At 43.0% G+C, this 17,740-nt stretch overlaps 2 protein-coding genes across 8 annotated transcripts in view; one reads left to right on the top strand and one right to left on the bottom strand.

Annotated features, from left to right (window-relative positions):
* Positions 1-14,406: 14,406 nt before the first annotated feature.
* On the bottom strand, positions 14,407-17,235 carry LOC130144583 (uncharacterized). Of its 6 annotated transcripts, none has more exons than XR_008820170.1 (3): positions 17,100-17,235; positions 15,854-15,922; positions 14,407-15,588 (listed from the first exon to the last, which is right to left on the bottom strand). XR_008820170.1 is itself a non-coding variant. In XM_056328527.1 (3 exons), exons 1-3 carry the CDS (start codon positions 17,000-17,002, stop codon positions 15,576-15,578), a joined length of 405 nt encoding a protein of 134 aa, XP_056184502.1. In that variant the 5' UTR covers positions 17,003-17,085; the 3' UTR covers positions 14,407-15,575. The 6 variants fall into 6 exon arrangements, 3 of the variants coding, with proteins under 3 accessions (XP_056184502.1, XP_056184503.1, XP_056184501.1); XR_008820171.1 differs by having other exon boundaries at positions 14,407-14,957; XM_056328527.1 differs by lacking the exon at positions 17,100-17,235 and adding an exon at positions 16,829-17,085 and having other exon boundaries at positions 15,705-15,922.
* USP9X (ubiquitin specific peptidase 9 X-linked) overlaps positions 17,182-17,740 on the top strand; it is a 106,337-nt gene continuing 105,778 nt past the window's right edge. For both annotated transcript variants that reach the window (XM_056328524.1, XM_056328523.1), the window contains exon 1: positions 17,182-17,684. The gene's annotated coding sequence lies outside the window, so the exon portion shown is untranslated. The remainder of the gene's footprint in view (positions 17,685-17,740) is intronic.

Here is a 17,740-nt window from a genome sequence, read left to right as displayed (position 1 = left end):
ACCATTCTTAGGTTCTCTAAAAGATCTTTTTAATTCTCAGCTCTCCCTGTGGAAGACTGGAGGCCAGCTATTCTTTCCACTTGAAGAGTAGGTACCTAGAATTCTTGACAAGTATAGCTCTTTGTAAGCAGAAAAAAAGTAGGCTAAAAGCAAAGACACTTGTAGGAGTTATTTCACTACATACAAAACCTGAGAATTGTTGGTTCTTATCCTAACTTGTCACCCTATTTCTAACATATGTTAAGGACTGTTAGTCTTTTTGTATAAGCAAAACCAATCATATTTATATTGTTCATAAGAAAGAATATAAAACATCACTAATAAAATTATTCAACAAAGCCAAATAATGTATTTAAGTGCTCACTTATGAAAATGTAAAATATTCACTCATTTTATGTGTCAGTGGATGAGAAGCAACCCTTTTAGTAACCCCTGTAAAGTTTATAAAAGTCTTTCCCTGTTCTTGTGTACAGGATGTTCTCAGGTGTGTTCTGGACGTGGCTGGTAAATGTGACGGGCAGCGTGGTCCTAATGCGGAACCCAAACCTTTATCCTCAAAACTCTACCCAAGAAGTCACATCTGCAGGCTATGACAGATCAGAGGAGTTGCAAAGAACTCCTGAAGAGCCAGTAACCTACCTCAGTCATCGTTGCAGTGCTAAGCTTCCTACAAAGATTTCCAAAACAACCAGCCTCCGCACAGAATAAAAAATATATCAGTAAAGGGGCAGAAAACAACCATTCTAAATCCTTAACACAAGCACTATTAAGCTTTTAAATACATCTGATTTTGGTTTTTAGCCAGTGTTTCTCAGTGCCTAATTTTATCTCAGGAGACTTTGTTGCCTAAATCAGTATTTACTGCAATGATTCAGTAGAACTGCTAAATAAGATGTGTCTATAGAATCACACATCTTAATTTTTTTGTTTAAAAAGAAGTCAATTCTAAGAATTGGGATGTAAGAAATATAAGGCTGAAATTTTCCACCCTAATTTATCTGTACTGGAGAAAGTTCACTACCATAATGACAGCCTGTAAAGCAACACAATCGCACTATATTTATCATTCCTTTAAATCGCATTAGATTAACAACAGTTTAGGAATCATTCACCACTTGTCATCTAATAATAAGGGGTGTAGGTTATATGAAAAAGAGGAGAAATATCACCAACATCATCCACATGACATATTCTTTATGTCATCAGCTCTCCATTATCCAGGACAATCTGAGCCTGAGAGACACCATGGACAGGAAAACCTGGTGGCAGTACTGTTGCAGACCCAAGATTCACTCTGGCATCTCTGTACCACATTCCAGCTTCTGCAAATGCTCATTAGTTGAGCTGGCTTTTCACAGATAAGATATGGAAATATGGCTGTACCAGTGACAGTCTACTCATGGCTGAATAATCTTCCCACAGGCTTTGGGGAGTGAATGATCTTAGAAGTTAGACTCTCAGAAACTTAAAAAAAAGATTTTTTAAGTGTTAGTCAATGCTCTTGATACAGTGTCCTCCTTGTTAACAGAGAAAAAAGAAGCGAACCCTTTATTTTCTAATATTTTTATTTATTTTGCTGCTTTTCCCAATGTTACACTTTAAACTAGCTTTTAAGTTAAGGATGAGAAAGAGCTGCATGTATGTAACAGCCATCCTAGAGGCAATTAATGAATCCAGTGTGTGATTTTTACAATTTTAATTATTGTTTGATTCTTATTTTCATGATCTGTTTTTTGTATATTTGTTGAGGATCATTTAAATTATTGTTTGAGCTGGAAGGCACTCCTAACATGGCATAAAAACCTAAACATTTATATTTTCATACCGTAATACAATTCTCCTTTCCAAGCCAGATCCCATCAGTTAAGACAACTTAGATTTTTCTAATATACATCCACTGTCAAACCAGGATAACTGGAGACTGCTAGCCCTACCCCAGCACGAAGAGGCAATCAGCAGTTGTCTTCATGTTTTAGCATGCAATTTGTACAATAACTGGGGGAATTTATGTATTTTGATTTCCTGGGTGTTTGTGGTCTTCATCTTTAGATCCTCTACTTCACTGAGATAACCTCAGGCAGGTAGTCCTTTGGTCTCCTAAAGGGACCCCCAGGGATGCCTGCCTGGTGCCACCTGCCTGCCCTGAAGGACAGTCCTCTCCAGCATGGCCATCTCCCCACCACATAGCACTCAGATAATAAGAGGGTTGCCATGAACACCCAGAGCAATGCTTTTGTAAAATTACATCAAAAGTACACACTGTGCACCCTGAGTAAGGTCTGCTTGGATAGTGTTGGATGGTTACATGGGACTGCAGGGGCTCAGCCTGGTAGGCTCTCACTCCTCCTGCCAGAGTGCACAGCTGCTGAAACAAACTGCCCCCAAGCCCTACAGAGGTTTTCTGCTGCAGGAAGCTAGTTGTTCACCCCAGAAAGAGAGCTCCAGAGTGGACTAAGATACGTGCCACACAGGGCAGCTGTGGGAGCAGAGCCCAGGAGCATCTGTGGAGCTGCACAGCTGGATAATGCAAATGTAGCCCGTGGTCCTCACCATCACACACTCACCTCTCCCCACCACCACCAGCCCACTGCTTCACCCTAAAAAATCTGCCACTCTCCCTGGCTGCTGGCTGAGCAAGAGGAAGCCTGCAGCAGGCCTGGGTGCTAGCCATCATCAGCAACCATCTGGGCCAGGTGTGACAACCTGCTCCCCTCTCCCAGCAGGATGCTGAGCTGGTCACTTCCTTCTACCTAATCATTCATGATATCTGCAGGAACAAGATATCTTCCTGGCCTCTTTGGGCCATGGGTTTCAAACACATCTGAGGGAGCTGAGGACTAACAAAGCAATTGCGTGTACCTGAGTTCCTTAAAAAAGTCAAATAAAATTAAGCCAAAAAAGGAGGAAATCAACTTTGTGACCCTGATGTCCTAAACAAGAAAAATACAGGGCCCCCCAACTGTCTTGAAGTGCCCCTTCTCACAAAATAAAATAACACCTTAATGAAAATCTTAATAACTCATTCTTTTCTTTCTTCTAGCTTTTCCTGTGTTAGTGAGAGTCAAGGAAGTTTTACAACAAATTACTTCTTTTTTGTTTGCTTGTTTGTTATTCAGGTCCTTCCTAGTACCCTACATTTTTGATCTTTTATATTTTAAGTGAGGTAATTTTGTCATCTGCAAGTTCATCACATTAAGGCTTACATTAATAAAAAGGCAAAAGCTGACACATTTCATTTTATGGTTTTGGGGTGAATTCTCCAGGACAAAGAAACCAGCTTCTTGCTGGTTGCATTAGCAATATTTACCCTTTGCATTTGTCATTTATTATAACTTTTTCTCCTGCATTATCTCATTTCTTATTAGAAATGTGTACTTTTTTCATGTTAGATATTGTTTCTCATCACTGTGTTTTATCATGGCAAAAATACAGTGGAAGTGCAGCTGGTGGAATTTAGGGGTTTTTAAGCAAATCCTATGTTTTTCTTTCATCTTTATGTGGAAATAGCTCTTTAAAGTAATAAGCATTATCTTGAAGAGGCACTGAAGCACTGTGTGGGGAGTTCCCTTTGGTGATACACTTCTGACTGTTGCATGCCATTCTCGCCTTGTAATCTATGCAGAAAATCATTAATCCTTACATTCCATACAGGAGAAGATTTTATGTGGGAAGATGGACAGAGCTGTCCATCCTAGCCTCCATACCATTCTCCGTATGGTCTAAAGTATACCAATCATGTCTAGACTGCATCTAATCAAACAATGTAAATCTCAGCAACTCCTGTCCATCACAACTGCAGAGGAAATACCAGCTACAGCAGAATAATCCTGGATCCTATCCCTGAGTGTCCAGGAATGTAATACAGTTCATCCAGTGCATGATAGCAAGGAAAGGAAAGTAAATAACCATTGTGCCCCAGTAAAAATTCACACAAAACACCTATTGAGGAAGAAACATCTACTTGCTAGTGGGTGACTGTTTCTCGCAAAAGGGCCATTTTATCCAAATCCTTCAGTTCTGACCCTCAGGAGAAACCTCCTGAAGAAGAGCCTGGGAACTGTGAGCTCATTTATAACTGTGCACAATCTCAGAAGCCAGAGACTTGACAAAGATAAATGTCTGACTATATAAACTCTCTTCTCCACTGTTAACCTCTCTGTGCTCTACAGGTTATATAGCATGAGTGTCTCTTTTTTTACCCCAGGAGGTAGCAAACCTGAAATTTCTCCATCTCTCATGCATTTTCTCCTCTCCTACAGTATGCCACATACTTCACAGGTACCAGTCACCTTTATTTTTAAGTGATAATCTAGTTGGTGTACGACCAGCTAAACTCTGAGTTATCATTCATATTTATCTTACATACTCATGGAATCATGGAATGGTTTGGGATGGAAGGGACCTTTGAAGATCATCCAGTCAAACCCCCAGATCTTTGAAATCTGATGCTTTTATTTCAGCTTGAAGAATGGGTTTGTATGTCTGAAAGCTCTGAATTCTTCAACTGTAACAGTTGTCATGTTAAAAAAATATTTCCTCTTCCTGCAAGCCCCATAGCTGCAGCAAAATATTCTACCATCCTTATCTGATATTCCATAATCAATATATCTATGCCCTGTTAAGGTGCTAGAAAAGCCACACTGTATAATTATTTCTTAGTTTATAATTAAGCACACAGAGTATGTAATCTGTTAACAATACACTACATACACATGTATGACAGGGAAGGACTTAAGACTATGTATTTTCTCTTCACATTTACTCCTGTGTGAACAGATGTGTAGTTGTACCATTGCATTATACATGTTTATATATTTATTTAATACTTCTAATAAAATTGACACTAATAACACATATTTTGATTGCCATGGGATAGATCTTTAAACTATAATTTGCTTATGTTAAATATGTTAAATACATATATGTATTTAATAAATAATAACATAAATAAAATCATAATAAATACTTATGTTAAATGCATCATGCATTTTTACTGTACAAAATAACAGAATTTATAGATTATTTCATCTTGCAGTGCTAGGGATATCTATGAAGTCAGAGAAAGTTCTCTGTATACCCGGAAGGAATAGCAAGTCAAAGCTAATTAGTATGGTAAGAGTCTGGAAGGAGGATTTGCTTACTGTTTTTTGAAATTTTCCACATCTTGGGTGAGCCGATCAAGCTGCAAGGCTGATCATGGACTTTTCTATTTGTTTTAAATGATATTTCCTTGTTGATATGCAGTAGTTTCCTAAGTGAATATGTAGTGCTTACTTAGGCAGAAATAATACTTCTTTTCCCTAGTTTTCAAGACAGTTGGTTCTAAATCTTTACATTCATAGTAACGTGCTCAAGTCTAAGTAACTTTTTGCCTGTTTGCTCTACAGTAGATTTTAGTGGGAGAAACTCCCTTAAGAGATATGTGCCACTACAAAGGAAAATGTGCTGGTGTACTACAGCTTTGTGGTAAACAGATCGATAGGTAATTGTAATGTTTATTAAACTTAAGCTTTTATAAAAACTAAAACTCTTAGCTTGTGTTTTTCTTTAATCAAATAAAGAAATGAGGGATTTAGCAAGAGTAAGAGAGCTTTCTAGCATGTTCAACATTCAGCATGTTGTGTTCTGGTGTACCAAATTGGAATGTGGGATGAGAGAACCCAAGCAACATTAATTGAAAATAGGCAACCTATTCTTCCTTTATATTTTTTGTATCCAGCCAATATGACAGTTAACATTATCAATAAGAAATTAAGATGGTCTTTCATGAACAGATGAAAGAAAAATTAGAAAGGCAACAATACATTTCCTGTTGTTTCTTTGCTTCTGTTGCTGTTCATCTGTATAATATGAAGACAGTGTGAAGGCTGTAAATGTGCTCTAAGTTAAATTCAGTAGTGTTACAATAGTAATCTTCAATTTCTGAGCTTTTTGGTCTTTAACTAGGAGATTATAGAGTTAGCAAACAATATTCCTTCCAGAAAATGAAGAAACAGAGTTTGAGAAAACCCTTTTCTAGATGGTTTTGAATTAATCAGGTACTTATCCCAGGTAGTCAGAAGTGCTAATATGACTTAAAATACTTGACACTAAATATTGCCATTGAGGGCATCTCTATGTCTTTCAAGGATGACCTTTGCTCATCATTAAAAGTAAGTGAACAAAAAAGAATTGGCCACATGTAGAAATTGAAAAAACCCCAAATATAATCTTGATGAATTCTTCACATGTACGTGACTGAGCTGGTCTGTCACATATTGGTTCTTGCAAGTACCATTGCATCTAAATTCAGCACCCTTAAGGCAACTTCAAGATGTTACACCTGAAAAATGTGCGCAGCATCATGAGCCCCACATTCCCTGAGCCCAGTTTACAACTTTAAAACAATCCTTTGAAGAACAAATTCATTTGTGACTCTCAAGAACAATTTGGACCCAAAATTTTCAATCTACACATGAAACATTGGTCATCTTGTAATTTCAGCTCCCTGATACAATGAATTAAGCCTTTCAAGGAGGGAAACAAGGAATAATGTTTGACTGAAGTTAAATAGTGAGTATCTTCATGTGCAGGACACATACTCACTTAGAAGATCAGCCGTTTCCTGAACATCTGACCAAAACTCAAATCATACAGATGTCCACGAACACTAAGCAAAGGGCATAAACATGGTTGAAACAAACAGCTGTTTGCTATTAGAGCAAGTGTTCTGAAGTACTATGTAGGTAATATTTGGACAGTGTACCCCATTGTTCAGGAGAAGTTAAAGAAACTGTTCTCTGGAAAGAATTGTTTCTGCTCAGACTCCCATTATCACATCTCCTTTCTCACCCTATCTTTCTCTCTCATTAGCTGCTGTGGCACCTCATATATGTCTGGTAAAACAGATAAGTGGTTGTCATCAACCCCACTACATGAATTACACATTATATCTGCTCTCTGAACACTTCAGATGCTTTGAGCAGCACATTTCTCTTCCTCTGGCCCAGGCAGTTTGTAATCTACTTGCTGTCTGAGTGCTGACTAAGGGAAACTGTGGTGGGTTGATGCTGGCTGGAGGCCAGGTGCCCACCGAAGCCACTGTATCACTCCCCTCCTCAGCTGGACAGGGGAGAGAAAATATAGCAAAAGGCTCATGGGTCGAGGTAAGGACAGGGAGATCACTCAGTAATTACCATCACTGGCAAAACTGTCTCAACTTGGAGAAATTAGTTTAATATATTACCAATCAAATCAGAGTAGGGTAATGAGAAACAAAAACAAAACTTAAAGCACCTTCCTCCCACCCCTCCCTTCGTCCCAGGCTCAACTTCACTCCTGATTTCTCTGCCTCCTCCCCCCGGGCAGCGCAGGGCCATGGGGAATGGGGGCTGCAGTCAGTCCATCACACGCTGTCCCTGCTGCTCCTTCCTCCGCAGGGGGAGGACTCCTCTCAGTCTTCCCCTGCTCCACCGTGGGGTCCCTCCTGCGGGAGCCAGGTCTCCATGAAATTCTCCAATGTGAGTCCTTCCCATGGGCTGCAGTTTTACACTGACTGCTGCAGTGTGGGTCCCTCCTGCAGGGTGCAGTCCTTCAGGACAGACTGCTCCAGCCTGGGTCACCCAGGGGGCCACAAGCCCTGCCAGCAAACCTGCTCCAACACGGGCTCCTCTCTCTATGGGGCCCCAGGGCCATAAGTCCTGCCAGGAGCCTGCTCCAGTGCAGGTTTCCCCCAAGGTCACAGCCTCCTTTGGGCATCCGCCTGCTCCAGCATGGGATCCTCCACGGGCTGCAGGTGGGTATCTGCTCCACCGCTAACCTCCACGGGCTGCAGGGGGACAGCCTGCCTCACCATGGTCTTCACCACAGGCTGCAGGGGAATCTCTGCCCTGGCACCTGGAGCACCTCCTGCTTCTCCTTCACTGACCTGGGTGTCTGTAGAGCTGTTGCTCTCACATATTCACTCCTCCCTCTGGTTGCAAATGCTGGTTTCTTTTCCCCCTTCTTAAATATGTTATCCCAGAGGTGCTACTGCTGTCGCTGACGGGCTCAGCCTTGGCCAGCGGTGGGTCTGTCTTGGAGCCAGCTGGCACTGGCTCCACTAGGCTTAGGGGAAGCTTCCAGCAGCTGTAGCCCCCCTGCTACCAAAACCTTGCCATGCAAACCCAATACAAGGTTCTTCCTGGCCCTGACCACAGGTGCTTGCTTGTTAGAGAGCTCCTTAGTCAGCTTGCTTGCAGCTGCAAAACTTGCTTCTGGGCAGACACTCCCGTTGTTGAGAACCTAAATTTCATATCACCTAACATTGGCAGGCTGAAAGTAACGTAGCCATGCACGCTTCCTCCACGGCAACGGGAGGAAGGAAAACAGCTCTGAAGGGCAATGGTGGAGTGGGGAGAGCTATGCTCAGGGAGCGCCTGCCCTTCCTCATGGACTGCCCAGGGATGCAAGGCAGCCACATCCAACAAGCTGCCCCATTTGTAGGTGGTTACAACCCGGTGAGATGTACCCAGCTGAAACAACTATTGTTTAACATGCTAGGAGCCTCATTCTGCTTTGAAATAGAGACATACTTATGATGGATTTAGCCCACTAAGCAGGGGCTAGATCTGTGCTAAACTGCAACTGGCCGCAGTCTTTCAGCCATATGTTTTTGATACTTGTAACATTTCTTGAATTAAGGTTAAAGGAAAACTTCAAAGTCTACTATTACTCAGTGAAATGAATACTACTAATGGCATTAATCCATGGAGTTTGGTTGGACTCTCCATCTGAGAAAAGTAAGGAATTAGTCTTTTGTAATGATGTATAGTCACTAATTAAAACCCTTAAGAACTGCTGGCGTTTTGGTTCATCTACTAAAAATCTTATTCAAGGAAAAAACACATGGATGATTTAAGATTTTTTCTGTCATTTCAGAAAATAAATGAGTAACTTCTTTGTCTCTGAGAAGTTAAAATATATAATTTTGTTCATTTTTGTTTCATTTTGCATTTTCTGTTAAAAGATTTTAAGATTTTCTGTTAAAGATTTAAAAATATAGAAGTATGCCTAAACATATATTACTACATGTACATGTAAAAGTACAAACACAAGGAAAGGCAAATAATTAAAGGGACATTATGATCTGAAATTTGACTCTCATTTTAACTTAGGAAATAACTGGTAATAAGTTTAAAAGTAGAACATCTACAGAATTCTAGTAGTCAAAATTTCAAAAAGTAACTTGTTGGTATGAGATTTGTCCATTTGGTCTCAATTCGTAACTGAGAGCAATGAAAATGTGGAAGTAGTAACAGGTCAATTGGACTTTTAAAGTGTGTTTTGCTTAATATTCAAAAAAAGGCAACACACAGAAATAAACTTTTGTTTATGGCATAAACTTCAGCTTTTGTCCCTTGATGTCATTTTCATATATCTAGATCCTAAATTATATTTACCTTTCCAAAATAATGGGATAAAAATAAACAAAAAAGAATGTGTGCTGAGAAAAAGCAGATTGCCTCTGGATGATAAAGGATCTACTTATATATTGTTTCAATAGACCAACTGATATGTCTAGTAAAAACAGAAAAGCTTTGATGCATACAACCATGTTTTCAGATCTAATAAAAGATACTACCTCTCCTTACAAGTTCTGGCTTGCTTATTGCCTTATACTATTCTAGCTACAAAGACCGTGCTATTGCTCAAACATTATTACTACTACTAACCTCCCAGCTAAAATAACAGTACTACTACAGAAGTCCTGGTATGACTGACTTTGTGTTTATCAAACATATTTTTAATGTATGTAATCTCTCAGAAAGGCTATAGTGCTACAATAAAATTCAAAATGGCATGAAGTTATTCTGCATTATGTTCTGAAGTGACCTGTCACAGTGAGATAGTGGAATAGCAATATAATTACAGTCAAAACTCAGTCCTTACAAGTCAGCAATGCAAACTGACATTTGCTTACTATACTGCCTTGTGAAAAGAGGAATAATGATTTTTTAGAGAAGTTTTTGACAATGGAGTTATTTTTGCAGGTAACGGTAACAAAAATACAGATAGCCAAGAAAAACTTCTGGCAAAAAGAAAAGAATGAAGTGACAAACATGTAACTAAACGTTCCAAAATCCTACTACTCTTCATGCTGTACTGTTAAATCCCTCTTTAGACTGAAAAAAATTTCTTCAATCCCAAGAAGGAAAAAGAAAATTGGCTTTACAAAACAACCACCTTCCTTACTGTACTTATTTTTTAATTTAAGCCTTTCTGACAAGCTCATATAAAACTACTGACACAAGATCTGAACTGGATCTATGCTTTTGTTCAAATCATGTTAGCATGCTTGTTTCAAATTTTGTGGTTTACTCCTAAATAATATTTCTCTATTGTTTCTTTCTCTCTGATTCACCTCTTTTTTTTTCGATTCCAGAACTGCAGTGGTCGCCTTTCTCCTATCAGACTACACTGTTTTAAAACTTTTCATGGTTTCTTAATGATACTGGTTTCACATGATCCTGTTGTCGAGCTGTCCCTCTGCCTATCAGTTCCCCCTTGAGCCTTTCAGCCAATTTCAATAAACTTTGAACAAGGGATAAGGGCTTCCCAAAGAGACATTAATTCCTACAAATTTTAGGAAGACTGTTAGCAAGAGAAGGAAGAAAAGCCGAAGAAGTGGCCACTGTTGGAAAGACAAGTACAATTTAGTTATTACTTCCTGCTTGCTATTAGCTAATTAAGCTTCTGACTAGTCCAGCATATTTAACACAAACCAGGCACTTTAGCACATGAGGGATGTAATTCAGGGTTGGAGGGAGATCAGTGTTGGAAGGGAACAAGATGCTCAGCCACAGGAAAACAAGCTTCTTTAGTTCTACTGCACACATAGCAACTCTTGTGTTTAGAAACGCTATATAAGTGAAAATGATCACCACATAGTATGTAATGGATATAATTTTGTGAACAACAGTCTGCTTCAAGTTTATACTGGTGCAATGACAAATGCTCTCTGTGCAGAAATGCATTCAGAACAACTGAGGAAATGGCAGTAGTTCATGAATCTACAGAATTTCTTGCAGTTTTTTGACAACATTCTTGTCTAGCACACTTAGAAATAACATCAACAAGTTTTAAGAACAGTTCCCTTCTTCCCTCACTCTACTCCTAAGGCTGGAAGGAAGTCAGATATTGTAAAGGTTCATGTGGATGAAGAGGACCATATGGTTGTCAAATCAATTTATTGAACTCTGTCCAACTCCTATGAGATGGATGCTTTTCACATGGACACCACATGGTTTATCTGAGGACAGTTTGGCTAGGAAAAAACCAGACAGGAAAAATAAAGTATTTAGAATTGCGTTGTCTCCAAAAGATGTACGAGATACACTTTTGGGCCCGTAAACAGACATTTTCACTACCAGCCTCTATGATATCTTCCAAGCATCTGGTCGACATATAGAGAATTTCTGCTTATGCTGTTCATTTAATCCTTACTTGAACAACTAAATAAGTAACAGGAAAATACCACACCATATTTTTCTTATTGTAAGATTTGTTCCTAACCAGACATTGTTCTTTCTTCAACATAAGAGACCACAAAATCCTTTTCTTATCAAATTTCTATGATTTCTGCCCAAGCATGCATTATTTTGTACCTGTAAGTATGGAGCATAAATTTGGTTTAACTGCTTCTGAGTCTTTTGAGAGTGACGTTATGCTCACTCCAACATCACTGTTAACATCTCCTACAACCAGAAATCAAAAGTGGAAAGAGAAGTCTTACACTGATGTGAGGAACGAGTAAAGCAGCTGTCTCATTCTAAACTAAACAAACTAAACTAAAGAAACTAAAGTGAAATGACCATACTCGACCTTCATTTGTAAGCAGCATCACTCCTGAACAGTTTTTGCAACTTCTTGATATTTTATTTCTATGGGAATTTTTTTTCCTGAATTTTGAATGTTATTTCAGTACAGTAAATTCTGTCTGATACCTTAGGGTCACACCTGCCCCTCCTCTCCCTGAGTTTATTAAAATCAGGATAGTATGGAAGGTAAAGATTACACCTGAGTTTTGAAATATATACACACTATCTAAATTTACTGCTTTTGGATTCTGGCTTTATTCCATATAGAAAAGACTAAAGATACAGCGTCTAAATACTACAATTATCTGCTAAACATTTTAAACCTGTAGAGGAATGAAGCTGGGTTAATTAGCATTGATAATACACAACTGTGGGTTGGCTTCAGGTGCCAGGGGTTGGCTTCAGGTGCGGTGGGTTGGTCGATGTAGATAAAGTGCAGCTGTGGCTGGTTCTGTTAAGTGGTTGAGAGCCAATGAAGCAGCCGAGGAAGAAGCAAGGGAAGAGAGAGTGGGCCTTGGGTGAGTTGAGATGAGGAGAAGGCAGCAGAGGGACTGGCCTGAAGAGTGTGTTGGTATGTGATGGTAAAAGACCTTGTTGCAGCTTAATAGTTTGGAGAGTGCTGTGACATAAACCCATCCTAATTATTTGTTATTAGAATAACTTTATTGTGTTTTGCTTATCAACTTCAGGGATACAGAGGGCAAAGTTCTCACTGAGCTGGTTGGCATTTTCCTGTCAGATATGCTTATCACCTGCCACGTAAGCTAGAAAATACAGATGCATTTTCAGTAACATACACTAACAGCCCCCCTTGGCAGCCTTCCCTTGGGGCCTTCCTGCACCCTTGCCCAGGACCCCATTTCAGCCCAGCCAAGCATGGAGGTACCCACTGCCCAGGACTGGGGCTGCCACGGTGGTCCCGGCCACTCCTGGCTGGGGTGGTGGGGCCAGCCTGGGCTGCTAGGGCCTGCTTGGATGCCCTGGGAAGCCCCCAGTGCTCCCAGACCCCAGGGAAAAGTTGGTCCCTGGGGTGCCCTGACAAAACCCATTTCCTTTGGGGAACATCTATGCATATCTCTGGAATCATCTTTCATTTTTGTTATGCCTTACCCAACCAATAAAATATGTCTGAAAATATCAGACACTTGCATGTTGTATTCAGGACTCATTATTCCCAGTATGAAAATATCATTTAATCATCTGTGTAATGTTCTGTGACCACTACGATATAATTACTTTACATTAGGAATGACCATTGTGAAAAATAGGACTTGTTTTCTGAAAGGGATGACATCCTGCAATTCAATAACGTACAAAATGACGTATAGATGCACATCATTACCGCCAAAATACTATCCAAAATATATGCTGCATAAACTAGACTCGGGCAAGTGCAAAGTACTCTTTCCCTTACTGGCACTCACATGCAGACTTTTAAGTCAACAAAAAATTATGTAAACCAAGAGCACTACTCATGTGCTTAAGTGATTCACTGGATTGGGCCCAAATATAAGGAAAATGTTGCAAGATTGATCCTTGATGTGATCCCTTAGAACAAATCTTAACGTCCAGGCAGTAGGTCCTTCGATTTTCAAGCAGTAATTTATTTTCTTTTTAAAGGAGACTTTCCTTATCTGCTAGGCTGCCTATTTTGTTTTCTGAGAGTTGGTAGATACTTTATAACTCAGTGTCTAAGGGACTGAACTGGGAGGGAAAAAAGGATCTTTCATGGGTCTGTGGTAAAATTCTGCTTGCTTTCTTCTTACTGCTCTTTTATGTAACCCAGTTGCAAAGCTCCATATCCTTACTCTGCATCACCAACATTCTAAGTTTCACTCTTGTCTCTGGAGCAGCATGGCATCAATCGAAGAACTGGGAATAAATGCATCTATTAACACAGAGATTTTTCTAAATTCTGAATTATTCCCTCCCCAGAATGTTTCATTTTTCATTTCTTTTGGTTTAGGCAATGAAAAACATAACCACTTAGTTCAGTTTCCAACCAGTTTCACTTTTTGTTTGATAGGCTGACTGCAATGCGTGAGCTGGGAAGCCTGCAGGGAAAGACTTCCATTCCCCACATTTTCACACTGAATTAAAAATGTTGCAAAAGCATTTCTAATCATACCAACAGTTGTGTACTGAGGGCAATTAACCAGAATGACTACTGAGGAATAAATTGTTCTGCCATAGATCTCTGGGTTAACACTTACTTCAGAACAATTAGTGAGTTTTCTAAGTGCCTACTGACTTCTGTCTTCATACCAGGGATACTCCTTTAATCAGTGATCTATCTCACTCATACCCTTTTGTTTCCATAGTTGCTGCACAAAGATAAACTGGTAACATTTATTTGCAGTATTGGAGGGGGGGGGAGGGAAGCATCAATCTATCCTAAAAGCAAAGCAGCGTTACACAAGATGAGCCAGGGCAATACCCCCAGAGAACTCTGGAAGCCTGAGCAAAGAGGGATGGCCATAGATTTTTGCTTGGGGGGGAACAGGAAGAATTCCCCAGTTAGGAGTCTGGAGTGCAGTTTGCTTGTTCAGTAACCACAAAGTGCCATTGCTGTCCCAATATTGTCTTTTATTTGGTGCCATAAATAGCTGTCTACTTCAGCCCATCGTGACCTTTGATTAGCATGGCTATAAGCAAGTGCTGGTCTGTCAAAGCACTTCACAACATACTTTTAAAACAGGAACAAGGTCAAATATAAAAGTAAGAGAATAAACATGAAGTATCTTTTTCTCCCATACAAGTGCAAAATTCCTCTAATATCTCATTATGCTTCTGCAAACTGTACATAAAGTAGAATCCAAAATCAGAAAAATACCACCAAAGGTCCTGGAAAGCTGAAGAGGAATCAGTTCTTAGTTTGTTCCAAACCTAAGGCTTCAATTGAATTAATCAGAGCTTCTACTCTTTCTCTTGGCTGAAGGAATCCTTCTTCACAAGAGGGAATACTTGCTACAAGTTGTACCAGTATTGTTTCCGTAAGTATTGTTCAGTTTTGGTTGTTGGGTTTTTGGGTTTTTTTGACTTTTATGTGAACTGACAGTCAATTTCTCAGTGGACAATTGCCCACATTATAAAAATCCACTGATGTGTCACTGTTCAGCTCTGCCAAAAAAGCCAAAGCAGTTAGAAGGAACACAGTATTTGTCCTGTCATTAAAACAGTGGTCTACTTAATAATAAAAAGAAATGACCATCATTAAACACACAGTTTATTTTTAAGGATAAGAAGCGTCAGAAAACATACAACTACAACTGAAGTGCTGTTGTGCCTCTCTGAGTCACCATAAACAGTGCAGATCTCAAGGGAGAATACTTAGGCAGGCAAGTAAAGTTCAATGCATTATAGGTGCAGTAATTTTAAATGCTTTGCCAGGAAAACAAACTGGATAAATTGGAAATAGCAGGGAAAGCCCAAAGTAATTCATAAGGGACAAAAGGAAAAAGGAGGCCACAATGACATGCTCAGAGGCATGAAAAATCACTAAAATAAAAGGGCTGCTCTTTCTATGATTGCACATATTTCTAACCTGAGCATGAACAGGCTTACATTTACACAGATTTTCACCATGGGTATGGCTTGTTTTTATTGTTGATGAAGAAAATGCATGTAAACCTATTCTTTCAGTAAATAAACTGTTGCATTTGTACAGTGATGAAGCAGCTGCATCCTTTGTTTTGTTCACTGAGTGGTTAACGCAGACATATACTTCAGATTTCCTTCTCACATGATACAACTAGTGATTAGGAAAAAAAAAAAAAAAGACTAACCCTTAACTTGGTTAAAATAGGAAATAGCAGCAGACATCAGCACTTGGTTTTGAGCTCTAGCTTTTTACAGAAAAACACCCACCCACAGCTCCTGCAATGAGCAAGCAGTATTTTAGTCTTTGTCACTGCATGGTCCAAAAGATAAACATTTTGCACAGGAGTTAAGGCTGTTAGCCCTAGCCTCTTGAGCAAATTCCAACCCATGCAAGCTAAATTCCTCCTGGTTTTCACCTGGATACTGTACTTTTCACTTCCTGCTCTGAAGTTCTTGAATGATGATGTTGAAACAAGACTTTGACCCTGGAATACAGACAAACAAAATGAAACATTAAGCTCCATTTCAGGTACTCTCTTGATCAAGTTCCCCATGTCTGCCAAACTTCTGTCCTTCCACAAGATGCGCTTTGCCATTTTTCCAGATTTTAAATCCAGGTTTAATGTCTCCCAGATTGCTACATAGAGTACCTACTCAGACTAGGGCTCTACTATGATTCATAGTCACATATGTACGTAAGGAACAAGAGCAATAAAAGACCCAAGTGGCTTTTTAAGTGCCGGTGTCCCCTAAGCAGTCTCCGTTCTGCCGGAGGCAGCGCTGCGGCGAGGCACGAAGCCCTGTCCCTGTGCCCGTCCATGCCAGCTCCCAGGCCCTGCCCAAAGCCCGCTGTCCGCCGGCGGGCCCGAGGCCTACGGGGGGCCGGGGCCCGAGCAACGGCCCGGCCGCAGCAGCGCCGCCCGGTGCAACCGCCGCACGCGCGGCGGGCAACCCCGCCCCTCCCCCTGCTTGCCCAGGGCCCTGCAGACCCCGGGCCCGTCCCGGGCCGCGAGGGCGCCTCTGCCCTCCTCCCCCCGGCTTTGTCCGCCGGGCCTCCCGCACGGCAACCCGAGGGCGGCGCGGCGCCGCTCGCCACCGCTTAAAGGCCGCCGCCGGGCCCAAGGGGACGCGCCAGAGGAGCGACCCCAGCACGCCGCCCCCACCCCCACGGGGCCCAGCGCGGCGGCGGCGGAGCGGAGGGCCGGGCCAGGCCGGACCGGGCCCAGAAGGCAGCGGCCGCGCTGACGTCATTATCCGGGCTCTCCGCGCGGTTCGCCCGGCGGGTCACAATGGAACCCGCTCGAGCCTAACCGACGTGAAACGGCCGCGCGCGCGCACACGCGCCACCATCCCCCTTCCCCCCCCCCCCCCCCCAACCTTCCTCGCCGCACATATAGGGGTGGGGGCAGGCGGGCCGCGGCCTTGCCGCTGCGGCGTGAGTGACAGCCCGGGGGGACGGGGGCGGGGAGCGCGTCACGCCGTTCGGGTGGCGGAGCCGCCGCCGCTGCGCGAGGTCGGGGCCTGCGGCGCGGGCCGTGCGCGGAAGGCTCTGCCGAGGCCGCCATCTTGCCCAGGGCCCCGCCAGACGGAGGTGCGCCGCCGCCGCCGCGTCTCGCCTCGCTCCCTCCCCCCTCCCCCGCCCTCCCTTCCCCCCACACGCACAGAGCCGTCAGCGCAGAGCGCTCCAGCCTCCCGGGCCGGCCCCGCCGCTGCCACCTTCCTGCCCGCCTGCCCCCGCGCGCAGCGGCCGTTTCTCCCCAGCCGAGCCCCGGGCCCTGGCTAGAGGCGCGGGGTGCCGCTGCGCCCCCTCCCCCGCGTGCGTCCGGTCCCCGGACGGGGCGGAGCGGAGCGCGCAGGCCCCGGCCAAGCCCCAGCCGGAGCTGAAGCCCAGGGCCGCCGGGCAGGAGCTGGTGACGCAGGAAAAACGCCCCGGCGCTGCCGCCGGCGTCGGAGAGAGCGGAGCGGTCGGAGCCGGGATCTGAAGCGCGGGCAGCAGCGGCAGCTTCATCTTCCCTGTTCCCGTCGCGGTACACGGAGCCCGCCCGGGGCGGGGGGGGGGAACCGGGGAAGCGGGGCCGCCCCCTCAGTCAGCCGGCTGCACGCCCGGGATCGCGGGGCCTGGCATGAGACTCTGCCCTGCTGGCTGCCTGGGATGAGGCAGTCCCCGGCCGCGCTCCTTCGGCAGCACCCAGGAGGGCACCGGGCCGTCGCAGCAGCCGCCGCGGGACAAGAGGGAGGCGTGTGGGGGTGAGTGCCGGAGCACCGTGCCCGGGCGGGGCCGGGGGCTGGAGCTGAGGCCGGGG

The sequence above is a fragment of the Falco biarmicus genome, chromosome 2 (genome assembly GCF_023638135.1).
Source record: "Falco biarmicus isolate bFalBia1 chromosome 2, bFalBia1.pri, whole genome shotgun sequence".
Taxonomy (NCBI): Eukaryota; Metazoa; Chordata; class Aves; order Falconiformes; family Falconidae; genus Falco; species Falco biarmicus.
Note: the sequence above shows the minus strand (reverse complement) of the source record. Positions and strands in the feature narration are given on the sequence as shown.